At 45.0% G+C, this 19,397-nt stretch overlaps 2 protein-coding genes across 2 annotated transcripts in view; both read right to left on the bottom strand.

Moving 5' to 3' along the window:
• The window catches only part of TTC4 (tetratricopeptide repeat domain 4), a 41,010-nt gene extending 28,667 nt beyond the window's left edge, over window positions 1–12,343 (bottom strand). The window contains exons 1-5 of the mRNA XM_079900143.1: window positions 12,183–12,343; window positions 11,428–11,545; window positions 9,926–10,087; window positions 6,346–6,423; window positions 4,783–4,907 (exon numbers count right to left, since the gene is read on the bottom strand). Of these exons, the coding sequence (XP_079756269.1) occupies window positions 4,783–4,907; window positions 6,346–6,423; window positions 9,926–10,087; window positions 11,428–11,545; window positions 12,183–12,293 (594 nt within the window). The 5' untranslated portion in view covers window positions 12,294–12,343. The remainder of the gene's footprint in view (window positions 1–4,782; window positions 4,908–6,345; window positions 6,424–9,925; window positions 10,088–11,427; window positions 11,546–12,182) is intronic.
• A 4,193-nt stretch (window positions 12,344–16,536) lies between these two features.
• The window catches only part of MROH7 (maestro heat like repeat family member 7), a gene marked incomplete at its 5' end in the record, with an annotated part of 43,519 nt that continues 40,658 nt past the window's right edge, over window positions 16,537–19,397 (bottom strand). The window contains 2 exons of the mRNA XM_079936392.1: window positions 16,537–16,895; window positions 17,429–17,491. Of these exons, the coding sequence (XP_079792518.1) occupies window positions 16,651–16,895; window positions 17,429–17,491 (308 nt within the window). The 3' untranslated portion in view covers window positions 16,537–16,650. The remainder of the gene's footprint in view (window positions 16,896–17,428; window positions 17,492–19,397) is intronic.

Genomic DNA, 19,397 nt, shown 5'->3' with positions numbered 1-19,397 from the left:
AATTACTTGAAAAACATTGTCAAGTGATTGGAGATAAACCTTCTTAGATTATGCTGTGTGGGTAAATGTTAATATAGATATTCCAAATTTTATGTGGAATTCCTAAAAATCTGATTGTCCTGGTATGTTATCAGTCATAATTCTAATTATTATCTTAAAATGTTGTATGTCACAGAAATGACCAAGTTTCTTGTCAATTACATTGTAATCAGATCTTTAACCATGCCATTTTAAGTCTTTTGTCATTTACAGACAATCACTGTTTTACTTTGATGCTTTTATAAAATGAAAATCTTCAAGAAGATTCACAAGGACTTTGAAAAATATTAATTTCTGATAACTTTTAGATCATACCACTGAAATGGGTAAGAAATTACAAAAGGGGCTTCCCTAGTGGCGCAGTGGTTTAGAATCTGCCTGCCAACGCAGGGGACACGGGTTCGAGCCCTGGTCTGGGAAGATCCCACATGCTGCGGAGCAACTAAGCCCATGCTCCACAGCTACTGAGCCTGCGCTCTAGAGACCATGAGCCACAACTACTGAAGCCCACGCACCTAAAGCCCATGCTCTACAACAAGAGAAGCCACCACAATGAGAAGCCCGCTCACCACAGCGAAGAGTAGCCCGCGCACCACAGCAAAGAGTAGCCCCCACTCACCGCACCTAGAGAAAGCCTGTGCGCAGCAACGAAGACCCAATGCAGCCAAAAATAAATAAAATAAAATAAATACATTTATTTAAAAAAAAAAAAGAAATTACAAAACTCTAATGGAAAACCCAATGCCTCCATCTAGATCAACAGGACATAATTACATGGGACTGAATGAACTGATAAATATGATTTATAATTTTATGACTTTTTCTGAAATATACCAGCTTTTAATCTTGGCTTTCCAGAAAAGCTTTCCTCTTATGGCAACCATGACCTACAACAAATTGAGAAAGTATACCTTTCTAAACAAAGATGAAACATTAATTTTTTTCTCTCTACCTGATTCCTCCTGCATTTGGCTTCTCCAGCTGGCTCCCCTGTGGACCTGATGGCTTACTGTGACAATATTACAACTAGCTATACTAACCATTATTTTAACTTGCTCTCTTGTTGTTGTCAAATTATTTATACCTTGTGCCTCTCTTTGCTGCACTACAACGTTATTAATTTACTAGCTATATTACTTATATCCTGTCTGTTTTATAAGATTGTTGTCTCTTGCATTACCCAATGTGTAACCAGGCCTCCAACAAAATTAATGATGGTTAAACATCTTGAGGCAGTTGATCATATATACAACTCTACACAGAATAACTGTAATAGTGCAACTCTAGATATGGGAAGAAGCAACAAGGGAAAACATTTCCTGAATAACAGACTAGTAAGACAGGCAATCCAAAGAATTTAAGATTATCAGTAGGACCTGATCCAAAATTAGCACATTGAGTAGCCTACCAACAGGCTCTCCGCCTGATCTAGGAATGAGCCTTCCTAGCGCAGTGGGAAAAAATTAGTCATGAAATGCCTCCCAAACGTTGGTCGAATTTATGATCAAGAGGAGGCACTGTGGACAAAGAATGTAACCTGCCATTTCAGTAAACAAAGAATTTTGTGGGCATCAAGCCATCAGCCACTGCAGCCACCCTGATGGTGCATCCTAAGGGATGCTCAGCATGGAAAAAAACAGAATACTGGTCCTACAGTTAACGTGCATATCAAAGGAATAATTTCAATAAGCCCATCTCCCCATATAGAAAAGCACTAAATTCATTAACTTGAAATGTCTGTTTCTTTAATTAGCAGTAGTCTTTTGATGTTCGACCTATATCTTTGCTTCTCCCCTACCTGCTCAGAACAGTCCTTCAGAGCTATCTGAGAGGCTGTATCCCAGGCTTAAGTCCTCAGTAAGTCTGCTGAATAAAACTTAATTCTCAACTTCTAGATGGTGCATTTTTTTTCAGGCAGCAGTTCTTAGAACATATTTTAAATAGGTGGTTGAAAGTTTTTTACCTTTTAAGTCTCATGTCTGGGCTTCCTCAGGGACAGTTTCTGTTGATTTTTTTTCCTTTTCTTGTAATTTTTTGTTGAAAACTGGACATTTAAAATAATATAATGTGGCAACTCTGGAAAGCATATTCTCTCTCTCCCCTCTCCAGTGTTTGTTGTTGCTGTCACTATTGTTTGTTTAGTGACTTTTCTGAACTAATTCTGTAAAGCCTGTATTCTCTGTTATATGTGACTACTAAAGTCTCCAGTTAGCTTAGTGGTGAGATAATGACTGGACAGATTTCCCTAAACGCCTGGAGCCAAAAAGTCTCCCAGTCTTTGCCAAGGGGCTCTGCAGTCATGTTTGGACAAGGCTTCAACAATCACCCCAGCAGTTAACAATTCAGCCTTAGCCTTCATTTCCTGCTGGCACAAAGCTTCCAAATCAGCCAGAGGTTAGAGCTTAGGACATTCTTAGATCTTTCCTGAGCACATGCATAGCAAGAGCACATATGTGACCTTCTAGATTCCCAGGAATATGTTGGAGCTTTTCAAAGCCCCTACAGAATCTCATTCCCCAGCTTTTCCTTTTAAGTTTTCTGGTAAGCCTATTATTTGCCTCAGGGGTTTTCTACTGCCTCAGGCAGATGCAATCTTAAATAACTGCCTCAAATTGTTTTTAACAAATGCCTCCTACACCAACACTCTGTGAAAAAGCTTTTCCTACTGGGATAGCTTCAAGATGTGTCAAATAAAAACAACTTGTAAGTGGGATCTTCTAGATGGTCAAATAATGACAATCCTCTGGGAATGGGGCTTTGAAGGAGCTCTAATCCTGTTCTGCCTCTGGTGGCTGCCAGGCTGCTCATTTTCACCATGATTGTGGGCTGTTGGCTTTCAAGGCTACTATGCAACTAGGGAGGGAGGAGATGGGGATAGGGCAAGATAAAAATGCCACAAAGCTTGCTGTTCTTACGGAGGTTCAGCCATTTTTCTTGAACAAACACTACCCAGATTGCTGCAAGCCTTCTATTCATTTCAGAGTTATGGAAAAGTTGATTGAGCATTTTTGTCCATTTTCCATGGACTTTATGGAGAAAATTTTTCCGGGTCTTTAGTTGGCTATTTTTGCTGACATCACTTCTCTTTACTGATTTATCTACTTAAGTCTATCAGTTACTCTGAGAGAGGGATGTTGACATTTCTACCTATTTATACATTTGTCTCTTCCTTCTGTGAGTTGTCAATTTTTGCTTCATACATTTTGAAGTTCTATTATTAGGTACATACACATTTAGAATTGTTAAATATGCTTGATAAACTGACCCTTTCATCATTAAAAAAAAAATGCCTTGCTTTATCTCTGGTAACAGTCATTGCCTTGAAGTCTATTTTGTCTGATCTTAACATAACCATATGGGTCTATTGCTCACATATACCAAGCACATGGGAATCCAAAATCAATTTATACTCAGATAAAAGGGTATAATCCTGATACTCTGCAAGCAATGTCACCTATACCTAATGTCAGGCTTTTGGGCCCTGAAATCTCCCTTTAATTATACTGCAGGACCTAAAAGCTTTCATTTAGGTCGAACAAGGGTTTTTCTGCAGATAAGCTCAGCGATGGCCTTCCACAGTAGCCCTCTTGATCTTCTCTCCTGTGTATACCACTCCTAGAAATTCTGGCCCACCCCTAGTTGCCTAGGCTCAGAATTCTGTTATTGAGCCATGTGGGTCCACACATAGCTACTTTTGTAGATATGACCAAAATGACCTCTGACTAACTTATCCCTGTTCAGGGCCAGCTCTAGGCTCCCTTGGCACTGAAAATTCCCATTCCATAGTATAAGCAGTGAACCTAGACCAGGAATCAAGAGAACTCAAGTCTGGATTTGTACTGAACAGACTTGTGAGGCAATAATGCACAGGACTAAGAATGTGGACTCTGGAGCCAAACAGCCTGACTCTGAAGCCCAGCTTCCCCAGTTGTGTGACTTGGGCAACTTCCTGATCTCTCTGCTTTAGCTACCTCACTAGTGGAAGGTGAATTAGAATACTGCCTCTCTTACAGGACTGCGTGTGGTTCAGATGGATTCATGTAAGTAAAACTTTTTAAATAGCACTTGGAACATACATACAGTAAGTGCTATCTAAATGTTGGATTTTTTTTTTGGTAGTGTTGGCAGTCTGTTATTACAGACTACAGAGTTAATTTTATCATCACTGTTGCTGTTATGTGCCAGAAATGTAGCATTTCATGAGCAAGTTATAGGTGTCTTAATGCTGGGAGTTACACAGTATTAATAGAAGCTTAAGATTTTGCTTAAATGTTTAACTGTCCTTTCCCTTCCTCTCTTTCAATAGCTATACTCAGTGTGCAGACTAGACTACGGCACTAATCTATTTATTCAAATCATAATAGTCATAAATTTATCAAGTACTACGTATTCTTCCTTGCCTCTATCATATTATAATTATTTATGTACTTGCTTGTTTACTTATCTGTATCCCCCAGAGTGCCAAGGGTAGGGACTGATTTTGGGTTTTGTTTGTTTTTGTTGTTTGGCTGGCTGTTGTTGTTTTGGCTGATCCCACACATGGCTTGTGGGATCTCAGTTCCTGACCAGGGATTGAACCGTGGCCCTCGGCACCAAGTCCTAACCACTGGATAGCCAGGGAATTCCCTGGGTTTTGTTTTAAAGAAGAAAAAGTTTACAATGACCCAAGATACAATCTGGGAAATGCTAATTAATTAATTAATGCTAATTAGCAAATGCCAATTGGCTGATTTTGCCACCAACCTTCAACTTGTCTGCTTTAGCCCTCATTTCCAGAAGCTTCTTCTCTGTGGCATCTATCTGCAGCCCCTCATCGCACCAGTTCACAGCCTCGACATAGTTTTTCAGTTCCAGATGGCATAAGGCACCTGTAGAACCCAGCACCCTTAGTATCTGTGGACAACAGGCATGGGAAGAGCCATCCTTGAAAGGGACCCCCAACCTTAACCAGCTACCAGCCAGTACCCTGAAGGGAAAATGGATGATAAAGACCCTTGTAGTACATTCCCCAGACAAGGAAGACTATTTCTTGTATCTTAGATCAGAAAGATTTCTAGGGCCCATTCAGCTCAAAACTCCTGTAAGCCTTTCTGGTATCAAGGACTCTTAAAGTAGGGAAGGCTACAGCTTAGTGGCAAAGAACACAGTCTTTGGAATCAGACAGATCTGGACTGGAAATCTGGCTGTCATTTACCAACTAAACATTAGACAAAGGACTGAGCATCCCTGAGCTTCAGGTTCCTCATCTATAAATGAGAAGAATAAAGTTCATCTCAGATGACTTTCTTTAAATGGAGAGAGAAAGCAGAATTTGTCTCAGTCATTCACAAAAGCAATGGCAAGACCAAAGACATTAGGTCTCTCCTAAAATTGTTCTTGATGGCTACCAGTTTAAGCTGCCTCTCCTTTAATCATGTTTTTTCTCCAGTTAGCCTCTTTGGGCTTTCCACAGAATTTAAAAATATCAGAACTGTAAGGGCTTAAATGTCAATAGAATCCAACCTGATCTTCCAGAGATGGGCATACTGATACTCAGAGTGGGTGTCTCGCCATGGTCACATGGTAAGGTAAAAGTGACAATTCAATCAAAGTAAGACTTCCAGCCTGTGGCAAATTCCACAGGACTATACTCAATTTACTTGCCCATCTTTGTTTAGTACCTCCTTTCCCTACAGCTGAAGGACCTAGATCTACTCAAACCCCCTAACCATGATTAATGAAGCAATAACTTTGATAAAGCATTTTAAGTTGGTCATGAGGATACAGAGATTAATATGTAATGAATAAATTAAAGTTTACAAATCACCTTTGAGCTTCTCAAAGAAAAGGTGAAGTATAAAAGTAATAAAAGCACTATTATTACACACAAAGGTCAGACTACAAGAGAAAAAATAATCTGGGAACATCTCAGCATTAGAGTTAGCAGCCAAAGTCCCATAACTTATCTTTTAATTAACATTAACATGGCATTTGAAGATCTTGCCTTTCAGTCAGCTAGTTTGGAAAAAAACTTAGAATGTGGCTTTTAAAACTGCTTTATTTTAATTAATTTTACCTTTATTAATTTAAAATGAGGAGTTTCAATTTCTCTACAAATTCTTAAAACACAGAGGGTTGGATTATTCTCTGGGGAATTCTTTTAAAAATGGCATGTTGCTGTTGACAAGGACTTAATATCAAGATGGCAAAAATAAGGTGACTTCATTAGTATCTTAGCACCTTCATATCAAAGCTTAAAATACTTCTGGTGCAGTGCATGCCAGCTTTTCCGCGATGACAATCATACTGCAGCTCTACAAGACTTACCTCTTACTATTGCTTTCAGGTGGCAGGGTTTTAGCTTCCTGGCCGCTGTCACATCATTGAGAGCAGAACGAAAATTGCCTAACAAAACACCATTTAGTAAAAGAGAAAACACGTTTTGAGATCAGATTACTTCCAAAATTTTGTGTGTAGAAACAAAAACACTCTTGGACAATCTTGGAGAGATAAAAATCAGAGCAACTGTTTATATTGGGTTGGCCAAAAGGTTCGTTCGGGTTTTTCATAACATCTTACAGAAAAACCTGAACGAACTTTTTGGCCAACCCAATAGAAAAAACTAAAGTTGTGCTCATCAAGCACCTTAGAAATGTTTACAGCATCAGGCAACCCACCGAACAACTATAAATGGCTAGTAAGCATATGGAGAGATACTCAACATCACTAATGATTAGAGAAATTAAAATTAACATGAAATTGGTAAAAACTAAAAACAGATAATATCCAATATTGGCGAAGATATGGAAAAAGGACACGCTAAGAGTAAATTAGAGAGCATATTGGCATGCACTTTGTACGTACACTTTGACCCAACAATACTCTTCTAAGAACTGATCCTTAAAAATGCTTGCAAAACAATAAAGATGCTAAAAAAAAAAATGCTCGCAAAAAAACAAAAAAAATGCTTGCAAAAATGTAAAAGGATAAATGTAAAAGCATGTTAACCACTGCATTACTTTTAATTATGAAAAGCTGGAGATAACCTAAATACCCTCAATTTAGTAATGATGAAATAAATTATGGTAAATCCATACTACTAAATACTATACAGCTATTAAAAAGAGTAAGACAGTTCCGCATGTAAAAGCATGATGGGATGTCTGTGCTATATTATTTTAAGTGGTGGGCCAATGTGTATAGAAGCCCATCTTCATAAAACAAACCAATCTAAATATACAGACACAGGTACACACACACATATATATCTGTAAGTGCATTTAAAAAACGTGTGCAATCATACACACTGGTTATCCAAACTAGGAGGCATGAGATAGACTTTCACTTTCTAGTTTATACTGTAAGTATTACTTAACAGCTTGGTATTTACCTATTAATTTCACTTCTAAAACTCTAGCCTGGGGGTCAGCAAAATTTTTCTCTAAAGGGCCATATAGTAAATATTTCAGACTTTACAGGCTACATATGGTCTGTTATACATTCTTCTTTGTTTTACAATCTTTTAAAATTGTTTTACAAGAGGTCAGGGATCCAGATGTGGCCTGTGAGTCACAGTTTGCCAAATCCTAAAGAATAACCAGAATTACTGGAAAAACTTTATCACTAACTTTGTTCATTTTTGCATTACTTAAAAAAAACCTAGGGCTTCCCTGGTGGCGCAGTGGTTGAGAATCTGCCTGCCGATGCAGGGGACACGGGTTCCTGCCCCGGTCCAGGAAGATCCCACATGCCGTGGAGCGGCTGGGCCCGTGAGCCATGGCCGCTGAGCCTGCGCGTCCGGAGCCTGTGCTCCGCAACGGGAGAGGCCACAACAGTGAGAGGCCTGCGTACCACAAAAAACAAAACAAAACAAAACAAAAAAAACTTAAAAGCAGCTATATACTCAACAACAGCAGAATAGTAAAGCAAATAGTATAAACCCTGGTATGTCCATATGATGCAACTTTATGTAGCTATTAAAATAGTATTCACAAATAATTTAATGACAGGTGAAATTGTTTATGTTATAAAATTAAGTGAAAAGAACTGAATACAAAATTGGAAGAACAGCATGATCCTAACTATGGAAAAAATACATATAAGAGAAATCCAAAAACTTCTGGTAAAAGGCAGTAGACTGAACATATGCAGTTCAACCCCTACCACTTCCCCTCTGCCACAAAAAAACCATAAATCCACAGAGACAACAAGAATGAGAACAACAGAGAACACATTTTAAAGCTGGAGAACAAAGAGACACAGGCTAAATGCCTAATTAGGCTTGAGAAAACTGACTTCTAAGCCGGCAGAGGGAAAACTCAAAGCTACCAAGCTATACTGTAGAACCCACAAAGTACTCAGGACTAAAGAATCAACAGCACCAGGTACCTCCGGAAGCGTGGGTAAAGGGGTCTTCCATTTAGTGTATTCTGAATCAAACCTGATTCCACATCCTAACGCTAGCACTGTGTACCCTTCAACAATTCATTTTACTACATTTATTACTACAGTTTCTTACTCTGCTAACTAGGGATAAAGCTGTTAACCTCATTTATCGTACATAGCTGCTATGAGGTCAAGAGGGATTAAAAACAAATGCTCTGTAAGCCATACCAGTGACATCATTTAAGGAATGTCTCTGAATATTACACATTTGCTCCTCTGGTTATCACATTACATGCAGTTTTTTTCTTTCAAGGTGTTTTTGGTCTTATTAGCCCTATACATGACATTCTTTAGTTCCCCAAGGAAAGGAACTATGTAGCTCTTATTCACAGTGCAGTGCCTACACACAGTAAATGCTTTCTATTTACTGACTGAATAGGTAAATAAATTAAACTCCTTTAGGGAAAGGTCAGGTCTTAACTCACTTCTGTGATGCCAGTGCCTAGCATGGAACAAGAACTCAGTTTGCTCAATGAAGAAAATGTATTCCTCCAGAAGTTAGAAGAGTGGGTTTCTAGTCAAGGTTCTGGCACTAACCAAAGGGGTCCCTCTCTGGGCCTATGTGAAATGAGGGGGCTGGTTGGCTCAAATAATCTCTAAAGTTCTAAAGGAGAAGACAGCTGGAGCGGCCTATGATTAGAAAGAAACTCTGCTCCAATGGTGACAAGTTCCAACAGACTTATCCCAGCTAGACTTGCAAGGCTTATTGTCTACCAGCCCCTCAGAAAAGGCTGAGGTCATTCCCAGGTCCTCTCTAAAACTCTGTGATAAGAAACATCGGTCTCATACGACCAAGACTATAGTCACGAACAATAATGCCACCCAAACAATTAATCAGTGTTTCCCAAAGTCATGTCTGCAGAACAGTCCTGCATGTTAATAAGTGTTACTTGAAAAGGGGGCTTATAAAACCTGAGGATCACAGGGTAAGGTTCTTTGCTGTACATTTTCTCAGCATTAACATACTAATGTGCACTGCGAATCTCCCATGAAGAAGCAGCACCGTCCAAATTTACTTGTTCAAAGAATGTTTTACTTCAAAGGTCCCACAGAATACTCTTTGAGAAATTCTCCCTTGTATTAATACAGTTTCTCTCACACAAAGAACTCTATTGCCTTAACCCTTCTAGCATCCTTGAGAAGAGGCCAGAAAAAAACTTTTTTTTTAGAGAGAGAGAGTAGAAGCATTTGGGCTCAAAAATTCCAGATCATAACAACTCATGTATTAAGGTATTTGATGTTACTCATTTGGTTCAGACAGTAAGAATTATACAACCTACCTGGTTTCCCTTTTCACCAAGTCTATCTAGAAAAGCAGAGTTCAGTTACAGTAAGCTATCCTAGGCTTCTGGGATAAGCAGCTCCTCTTCGCCGACACTCTCAAACCCTCCACTAGCCATCATACAGTTGTTTTTATCATAAGTTAATTTTTTAGAAAGTACTAAATAATGGAATAAATTACCCAGATAGTACTGTGCTGCTGCCCGGTTGGAATAAAGAACAGCATTCAAATCAGGGTCTGCACATTTCTTCTTTAATCCTTCAGTGTACGAAATCACAGCTTTCTTATAGTCTTTTTCTTTAAAGTAATCATTGCCCTCGTCTTTAAAGGTCCTGGCCTGTTCTGCGAAAAAGAGAAAAAATGATCACTATTTCCTATTTTTTAAAGGGCTCATTAAAAATAATTCTAAATCATGCAATAATGTAATATATGACAAACAAAAACAAGAAACCAATAGGGAAAGAAAACTCAAAAACGAATGCTATAAAACTGGGTATCACCATGGAGAAATAAAGTCACACATACTTAACTACAATCAATTCCAAATACTTTACAAGGTAGATTATTAAGTGTTTATGAAAAAAAAAAAAAGCATAAAGGAAAAAAGTATACTTATCCTGGGCTTCCCTGGTGGTGCAGTGGACACGGGTTTGTGCCCCGGTCCAGGAAGATCCCACATGCCGCGGAGCGGCTGGGCCCGTGAGCCATGGCCACTGAGCCTGCGCGTCTGGAGCCTGTGCTCCACAAGGGGAGAGGCCACAACAGTGAGAGGCCCGTGTCCCGCAAAAAAAAGAAAAAAAAAGTATACTTATCCTAGCTCTTGAAGAGAGAACTCTTTTTTTCAAATATTATTTTGCTTTTTTCTTATTTATTTATTTATTTTTGGCTGAGTTGGGTGTTCGTTGCTGCACGTGGGCTTTCTCTAGTTGCAGTGAGTGGAGGCTACTCTTCATTACGGTGCACGGGCTTCTCATTGCGGTGGCTTCTCTTGTTGCAGAGCACGGGCTCTAGGCGTGCAGGCTTCAGTACTTGTGGCACATGGGCTCAGTAGTTGTGGCTCACGGGCTCTAGAGCACAGGCTCAGTAGTTGTGGCACACGGGCTTAGTTGCTCCACGGCATGCGGGATCTTCCCTGATCAGGGCTCAAACCCATGTCCCCTGCATTGGCAGGCAGATTCTTAATCACTATGCCACCAGGGAAGTCTGACAGGACTTTTTTTTTTTAAGTACAGAAGAAACGGGGGGAAATTACACTTCTGTTTTTGCATGTGTTGTTTGAGTCCCTGGAATACAAATTACCCTCCTCAACTTAGCAAAAGCCTACAAAATTGTTATAATTCAGTTAAAATTTCCCACCCAGTGAAAGCCCACTCCTACCTCCCCCACCTTTAGTATTCCAACAGCACCTATAGTTACACGTTGGCACTTATCACACAGGTTTGTCCTGATTCTTTAGGGCAGTTTGGCTATCCACTGGAATGTAACCTTTGAGGGCAGTCTCATTCATTCCTGTATCCCCAATGCCTAGCATTTAGTAGGTATCCAAAGAAGTATATTTGGAATAAATAGTGACAAGTTAGCTCGGGCTAACTACTTCTTGTTATCCATCAGAAGCTTTCTGACTCACACTTTATCTCAATTCAATGGAGGAGCAAAACAAATGTTAGAGTCATTGAAGATACCTTCTGGAGGTCGCTCTTCATCAAAAATAATTGACTGGAGGCAAGCCAAGTCAGGATTCTCCTGGGGATCAATTTCTGATGGCGCTTTCTTCATAAATAAGGGGATCTTTTCAAATTCCTGGAGGTTGTTAAGAGAAGAATGAACTACATAAATAGGATTTTCCACTGAGTACATCCAATTCCATGTCTCTACATCAAAGTTTTCTTACTCATCATAATTTGCAAATCTTCATGATTGCCTTTCTCTCTCCCTATCCAGGCCCCAGTTTCCCATCTGTAAAACAGAGTGTAGAATAATCCCTAAAGATCTTTCAGTTCTCACGTTCTTATAAGAGTGGTAGTAATCACCATCAGTTGAGCGCTCCTATGTTCCTGGCACTTTACCCACCCTCTCACTTCAGCTCTGCCACAATCCCACGAGATTGGTGTTGCAGTTAGAGGAATTTTACAAATGAGGGGATGGGCTCAGATAGGTGAAATTAACTGACCCAGTGTTACAGCCAGTATGTGGTGGAGTCACAGGTTTCTGACTCCAAAACCTGGACACCTAAACGTACTGGTAGCTTAAGAAGACCCTCAAAACTTTTCGGGGCCAATTTTTAACCGTCAAGTAGAAACCACCTTTCCGCTGGCAGCGGCAGGGCTCGGAGGTGAGGGAGGCGCCTCGGCGCCCTGGAGGCCCCAGGAGTTCGGACGACGCGCGCGCGCACACACACACACACACACACACTTGCGGAGACCCCGGGCCCGCTCACCTCCTCCCACTGGTCCTCGTGGAACCCGCCGCGGTAAGGCTGGCTCTGGAACTTTTCCAGGAACGAGTCCATAGCGTCATCAGAGGCCGCGTCCTGCTCCTGCCGCTCCATGTCAGCTCCCTGGCTCTCCTGCCACGGTCCAGACGCCGAGAATCGCTCGACAACTTCCGGCGGCGTGGGTACCCTTCCTTCAATCTTCCGGGCTGCGCCGGCCCTTGTGCCTCTGGTTCCGCCTTTTTGGGGGCGTGGCCGACCGGACTCCACCCCTCCCCCGGGAAGCACCAGCCCCGCCGCGCCCTCCCGAGTACTTTTGGGGTCGTGGGTTCAGTCAACCCATAGTTCCTAAGCTCCTTCCGAGTTCCAGGCCTGTTCTAGTCGCTGGGTATACAGCGCTAGGCAAAGCAGGTAAAATCCCTGCCCTCTAGGAGTTGATTAGGTAGAGGAGAGAGACAGACAATAAACAAATAAGATGTGAGAGCTTGTCAGGTGGTGGCAAGGACTATGGAAGAAAAGTTTTAAACAGGGTGGGCAGGCATTCAAGCAAAGGAAGAGGCTGGGGGTTGTCTGCGCAAGAGCATTACCCATGGAGGGTACAGAGAGGGCCGGGCTCGGTGGTGCAGCAAGGAGTGTGAGCAGAAGGTAGGTGGGAGGGATATGGGCTGTGAGTCTGAGCGTTTGGGTTTTCCTCAGCGTGCAGTGGGACCTTCTGGAGAGTTCTGAGGAAAGGAGTGATGTGCTCACACTCTGCTTCTGAGGTGAACCATCTCTACCCTCAGTCCCCACAGCTGAGATAGGAACAAGGCCTCCGGGCCAGGTAAGCCTTCCTGCAACCCCTGGGTTACCCAGCAACTGGCTGCTGGGCCCTGAATCGGGTGCTACAGTCTTGGCAGCTCACAGCCTAGTCTAGAAGGAAAGACAGGCAGGTGGCAGACCAATCTAAACCCCAGCTGGTCACAAGCCTGTGCAGAGGAGGCGCAGAGGAGTGGGTGTTCCCTGGGGGGTTCAGGGAGGTTTCGCAGAGGAGTGGGTGTTCCCTGGGGGGTTCAGGGAGGTTTCGCAGAGGAGGTGACACAGACCTGGGAGCAGAGATGAAGACTATCTCTGCAGATGGATGCGGGCTGAAGGGAAGTTGGGCATTTTAGGCAGTGGGAGCCCATGTGCAGAGACACGCGGGTGGGCAACAGCCTGCATGCTGGCTACCGCAAGAGTTAAGAGGAAGGCCAGCAAGGTGGCTGGGGGCCAGAGGGCCTGACTGCCCTGTAGCCCTTTATCCTGCAGAGGACAGTGAGCCACTGACAGACCTATGGGCAAATTTGTCTTAGGAAGGCCTGGGTTGCCAGGTGAAGGATTGATGGGGGAGTCTGGATTAAGAGATTGACAAGGAGAATGCTGGTGAGAGGCCAAGGGAGAAAAGAGATCTGACGCCCAGAAGCAGAGCTGGCAGGCTTGCTCATTATTTGACACGAGGATGAGACAGACAGCAGGGCTAAGGATGACACGTGGAGCTTTCCAGGGTCAGGACTGTGACCCTGGAACCTCACCCACACCCAGCAGAACACCTGGTCCAAATGCTCCCTTTCTACCTCACCCACACCCAGCAGAACACCTGGTCCAAATGCTCCCTTTCCTCTAAATCCAAACCTCCTTTTCCACACTTCCTCCTCTAGCCCGCTCCCTAAGGATTCCCTTTTATTCTCTTTATTTATTTTCCCTTCCTGAATACAGAGCCTACAAAGTCTTTCTGCTTCCTTTTTTAAATGTGATTCCTATAAAATCCTGTACGATTTTAGGTGATGGTAGGGAAGGTTCAGAGAAGGGATGTGCTCTTTGACCCTTCCAACTCGAGACTACTTGGGGGCCTTGGCCAATAATTGAGCCTATCAGACTCCTTTGTGCTTCAAGACCACCCAGACCCAGAATAGGTGGCTGTTATGTTCAAGGCCACCAAGACCAGGATGCTGGCCAATGAAAACGGCAGTGTCTCTAGGTGGAAAGGGCTCAAGCATGGGAGTTGGGAGGCCTTTGGGATCCACACTTCTATTGCTTCCTGGCATGACATTGGACAACACCCACCGTCTTTGAGCCCTGTCCTCATTTGGAGAACGTGGGCAATGAAGCCAACCTGCCTTCCCCTTAATTCCATATGGCTACTGTGAGATTCAAATGAGGCAATGCTCGTGAACATTCTTGGCAATGGACAAGGTTATGCAAAATGACCACCCCATTTCCTACTCTCTCAAGCCCAGAATCCTGATGGCCTTGGCCTACATTTATTAGAAGATGACTGTGTGGTCAACTTCGTGGGTTCCTCATCCCCAGCAGGAGCTTAAATGTAGGTGCCCCTCAGGCTTACGTCTCTTCCTGCTCTGCACACTCACCCAGGGAATCTCAGCTCACACCTGTGCACAGATGAATCCCAAATCTGTTTCCATCTCAGATCCCTCCCACGTGCAGCCAGCACCTGGGGGCGGTCTCCACTAGCATGGCAGGCAAGCCCCTCAAGTTCACCATGTCCAGACTGAACTCACCCCTCCCCCAACCTGCTCCTGGTCCTGAGGGATGCTCAGTGGGGGACGCCATTGGCCTAGTCATCCACCCAGAAACCTGGGCACCATCCTGACGTCTTGCTCTGCCTCCTGTCATCCACCAGATTCTGAAAATTCTCCCTCCTCAATCTCCCACAGGTCCAGTCACCCTCTCCATCCTGCACTGCAGCCCAGGCCCCTTCCAGGCCCCGAAAGCCTCTAGGCGCGTCTCCCTGTCTGTGCTCTTGTCCACCACCACCCGTCCACCACCACCCCCCCCGACCCAGCACTTTCCCTCCATTCCTGCATGAGCTTTCTTCCTCTCTGTTTTCTGATTTATTCCATTTTATGCTCCAGAGCCCTCCTCCTTTCCCACTCCTATCACTCTAATGTGTTTTAATGGACATTTTCAGTTTGTAAGTATCCTTGCAAGATGCAACTTCTTTTGTGCATATGTTTTGTATAGTTTTTTCCCTCAGCACTAGGTTTTAGGTCCCATCCATGGTGCTACACGTACCCCTACTGCTCCTAACTGCTACGTGGGACTCCAGAGTGCCCATTCACTTCCCGAAGATGGGTCCTCAGGCTGCCTCCTCTGCCTTGCACCACAGATAACATTAAGACTTCCTCATACATCTCCCCTTATGGACCTATGGGAATATTTCCCTGACACGTGTGCCCACGAGTGGAATTGCTGAGTTACGGGCATGCATAAACCTATTATGACTGAAGAGTGACAGATTCCTGTCCAGAATGGCTACCATCTGCCCTCCTATCAGCAGTGCCTGTATGCACACGAGGAGGGAGCTTTCTAAAGCAGACATCTGCCCACATCTCCCCACTGCTTGCCTCTCCCCTTCCCACCATGCCTTCCCAGACTCTGAAGTCTTCCTCCTTAACACAGACTCCAAGGCCATACTGACCCAGCCCTTGTCCTCCTCTTCCTTCCCGCTCTGGGCTCCAGGGCACCTACGTATCTGTAGTTGGTTCTTGGTCCCACGTGCCCTGCTCTTCTCCATACACGCCTGTCATATGGTCATCTTTCCAAACCCCCTGGAGGGGACGTCTCTTCTCTGGGAAGCCTTCCCTGACACTCCGACCCCCAGCTGGCTGATGTACCTCCTCTGGACTTCACAGCCCCTATGCTGCCGCTCAGCACAGCATTGACCTGCTGGGCTGTTAGTGTCTTTATATGTCTCTGATACTTCCATTAGGCCAAAGTTTCTCAACCTTAGCACTTCTGACAATTTGAGATGGACGAGTCTTTGCTGTAGGGCTGCCCTGTGCACTGTAGGCTGTTTCGCAGCACCCCTGGCCTCTACCCACTAATGACAATAATATTCCCACCCCAAGTTGTAACAACCAAAAATGTCTTCAGACCTGGCCAAAATCACCCCCAGTTGAGAACCACTGCATCAGACTATGAACTGCCCAGGGCCTGGGGCTGGGACTCATTCACATCTGTATCTCTGGCACCCAGAGCAGGCCTGGCCCAGATTAGGTGCTCAGTAAATATTGCCCGAATGAGTGGTGGCCAACTGCTGGGCAAAGACTGGAGGGTGAGACTCAGAGATCAGGATTCTGGGATATGCATGATATCACGGGGTGGAGGGGGTTCTCTTTTTCTCCACCAAAGGCTAACCAAATCATCATCTCCTTTTGTTCTTATTCTCTCCCTGTGAGGGAGGGGAGCCTGAGACATCTAGCAGTCTTACTGTGTGGCCTTGAGCAAGCCATACCACCTCTCTGAGCCTCAGCCTCCCCACTTATAAGATGTGGACAGGACAGACTATGTCCATCTGTAAATGTTGACTGACTCAATGATTAAGGCCATGCTTATCTCATAGGAAACATTCCGTGAGGAGAGGCAAAACACGTGGCATTTATAGTGAGCATGGCTGGGACCATGGCCACCTCCGAGGAGGGCTGGGGGCTCAGGGACATCACTGCTTCAAGGACATCTTCAAGGAACCCAGCGCCTGCATGATCCAGGAGCGCCGCTGGTGGGAAGTGGGCAGGTTCTCACAGCTAGGGCTCCAGCGGTGTATGGTAGCCGGGTCACACGCCCAAGAGTCCCCACGTGGCAGTGGCCAAGAGTCCCGCCAGCAGCTGGCCAGGATGCTGTCCCGGGCCTGAGCCGCATAGATGCACACTGATGCTTCTGGGTCGTGTCTCAAGGTTTCCAGAGCTGAGTTATGGGGAGGAGAGAAGTCGCTTGTGAAGACCAGGTCCACCCATGAGTCTCACACCCCATCCTTCTCCCTTCATGCCTTGGCTTTAGCACTCTGCTCAGCGTCCCCTCATCTCCCAGCTCTTCAAATTGTTCATGCCTTTTGAAGCCTGAATCAAAACCTGCGTTCTCCGGGAAGCCTTCTTGGACTACCCCAGCCTACCTTCATGCTCCCATCAGCTTCCCCAGTTACAAAATTTATGTGCTCCCTTAAAAGTCTGAACTACTTGCTCTACACTAAATGGTTTCTGGTCTTATTTTCTGAGCCTCGTTTCCTGGATCATAGGCTCCCCTAGGGTGGGGTTGTGTGTCTGTGTCCTGGTGACTCCACAGTACTTAACATGTACTTGCCTGGATCAATACCAGCACAGTTGGACTGAGCTAAAACCCCTGGCCTTGGGACATAACCCTTCCCTTTCCCATTACCCACTGTGAGCCTACTCGTTCCCTCACTGGCCCCTGAAATCTCACCAACGCAGGGCAGGACTTACCGGCTTTAACTTCATTCAGATGATCTTCCGTCATGATGCTCTCCATGCAGGGGACCAGGGACCCTTGAGCATAATCTGAGAGGTGAGTGCCTCCACCTCCTGACTCCGACCCCCACCTTTGGACCAGACCCTCTCAGAAAAGCTCTCCCTACCCTCTTCCAGCCCCACAAGTAAGGACACAAAAAGAGAACTTCGTCTTGACCTGGGACAGATTCCCTACGACACAGATTCCTAGGAGAGGTGGCAGGTCCAGCAGGCAGGGGTGGCACCAGGACAGGGGCAGGAGCTGGGCGGCAGCTGACTCTGAGAGGTGGCCCTAGGTGGTCTCTTCCCCAGGCTGGTCCTTACTGTCCTTAGACTCAGGGAGGTGCTGCCTCGGCACCCCCTCCTCCAGGGAGTTTGAGCCACAGTAACAGGAAGAGTACCAAGTGCCTCGCATACCTTCCGGGCAAGTGGTTGGTGGGGCCCCGGGAGGGGCTGAGACTCAGCTCCTCGGCCACACTGCTCAGCCCTACCCTGCTCCCAGCCTGCATGCCCAGCTCCTAACATACCTGTGGATCCGTGAATGAGCCGGACCTCTCAAAAGGCCCTTCCCACACTTCTGTGCCTGGTGAATTCCTATTTGTCCTTGAATATTCAGTTTAACACAGTCGCTCGTCCAGGAAATTTTTCCTGACCCTGCCGCCAAGCTAGTTAAACGCCTCTCTGGGTTCCCAGACTCTCTGAGTTTCTCTCTACTTGTATACACTGTGCTGTATTTTACTTGTGATCCGTGAACATCTCCCACCAGACCAGGGGTTTCTTCAGCTTAGATCCACTGGGGATGGGGGAGTAGGAAGGATAGTCTCTGAGTGTATGCTTATATGCATTTTTCTAGGCAAAGTGCTCATAACTTTCTTCAGGGTCTCACAAAAGATCCATAACCCGCAGGAGGTTAGGAATCAAAACACCACGCTAGGAGCTGTCTGCGGGCAGATGCAGGTGCTACTCAGCTTTCTTTTCCCAGCACAGGCCCTGACACGGAGAAGCCTCCCAGGGTGTTAAACACCAACATTTTTAGAAGTGATTAATTTGGAGCAAAATTTAGAGAAGTCAAAATTTAAGAAATAATGTCACTCTGTGTGAGAAGGTGTCCCTGAGCCGGTCCCCACAGCCTGAGGGATTGCCCGTCCACCCCTCTGCCCCGCCCCCTGTCCTGGGCATCACTCATATGTCCCGGAACTGATCACGTTAAGAGCCACCCCTACACCTCCCCACCCCCAAACATCAGCATCACCTCCTGAAAAGTTCTGTGTTTCTCTAGGCTAAGCGCAGTGCCTGACACAGAGAAGAGGATCAATCAACGTTTGCGGCATAAGCCAATGAGTGCATGCACGGACGACAGGATGGATGAAAAACTGCAAGTGAATGGGGCGAAGGTACTAAAAGAAACATCGCTTTACAAGGTGGAGGGCTGGGAACGTCATCCTCTCCAAGCCTCTCTGCAGTAGGGTCTCCTGATCCTTGAAGGGTGTGTGGATATTTCAGGGAGCGGAGGGGAGGGGGGTAGCTGAGAGGAGAAAGCATGCCATCAGAAGGGTCCTATGGGGGGACCCTGAGCGAGGGGAATCTATGGTTTTTCCCCCAGAAAGGCAGAGGTCGGGACTGTGGAAAGAAGGATGAAGGTGACTAACACTGAAGGAGTACCTTTATCTGCCAGTGTTCACACACGCAAAAAAAATTCTCATCCGGTCCATGAAGTAGGAGTTGATCCCCATCTTACCAATGATCTTACAGATCTTACAGAGGAGCCTCAGTGGGAGTAAATGACTCAGTTGGGGTCACACAGAAAGGGGATCATGGAGCTGAGATCCTAGCTCACTTTTCCACTGTGCAGCTTGGCGCCTCCTGCCGAGGTCGACAGCAAGCTCCTGCTGGGCCTGGACCCCACCATACTCAGCGGGTACACGTACAGATGCCAAGGTTGTGA

The sequence above is a fragment of the Stenella coeruleoalba genome, assembly GCF_951394435.1.
Source record: "Stenella coeruleoalba genome assembly, chromosome: 1".
Taxonomy (NCBI): Eukaryota; Metazoa; Chordata; class Mammalia; order Artiodactyla; family Delphinidae; genus Stenella; species Stenella coeruleoalba.
Note: the sequence above shows the minus strand (reverse complement) of the source record. Positions and strands in the feature narration are given on the sequence as shown.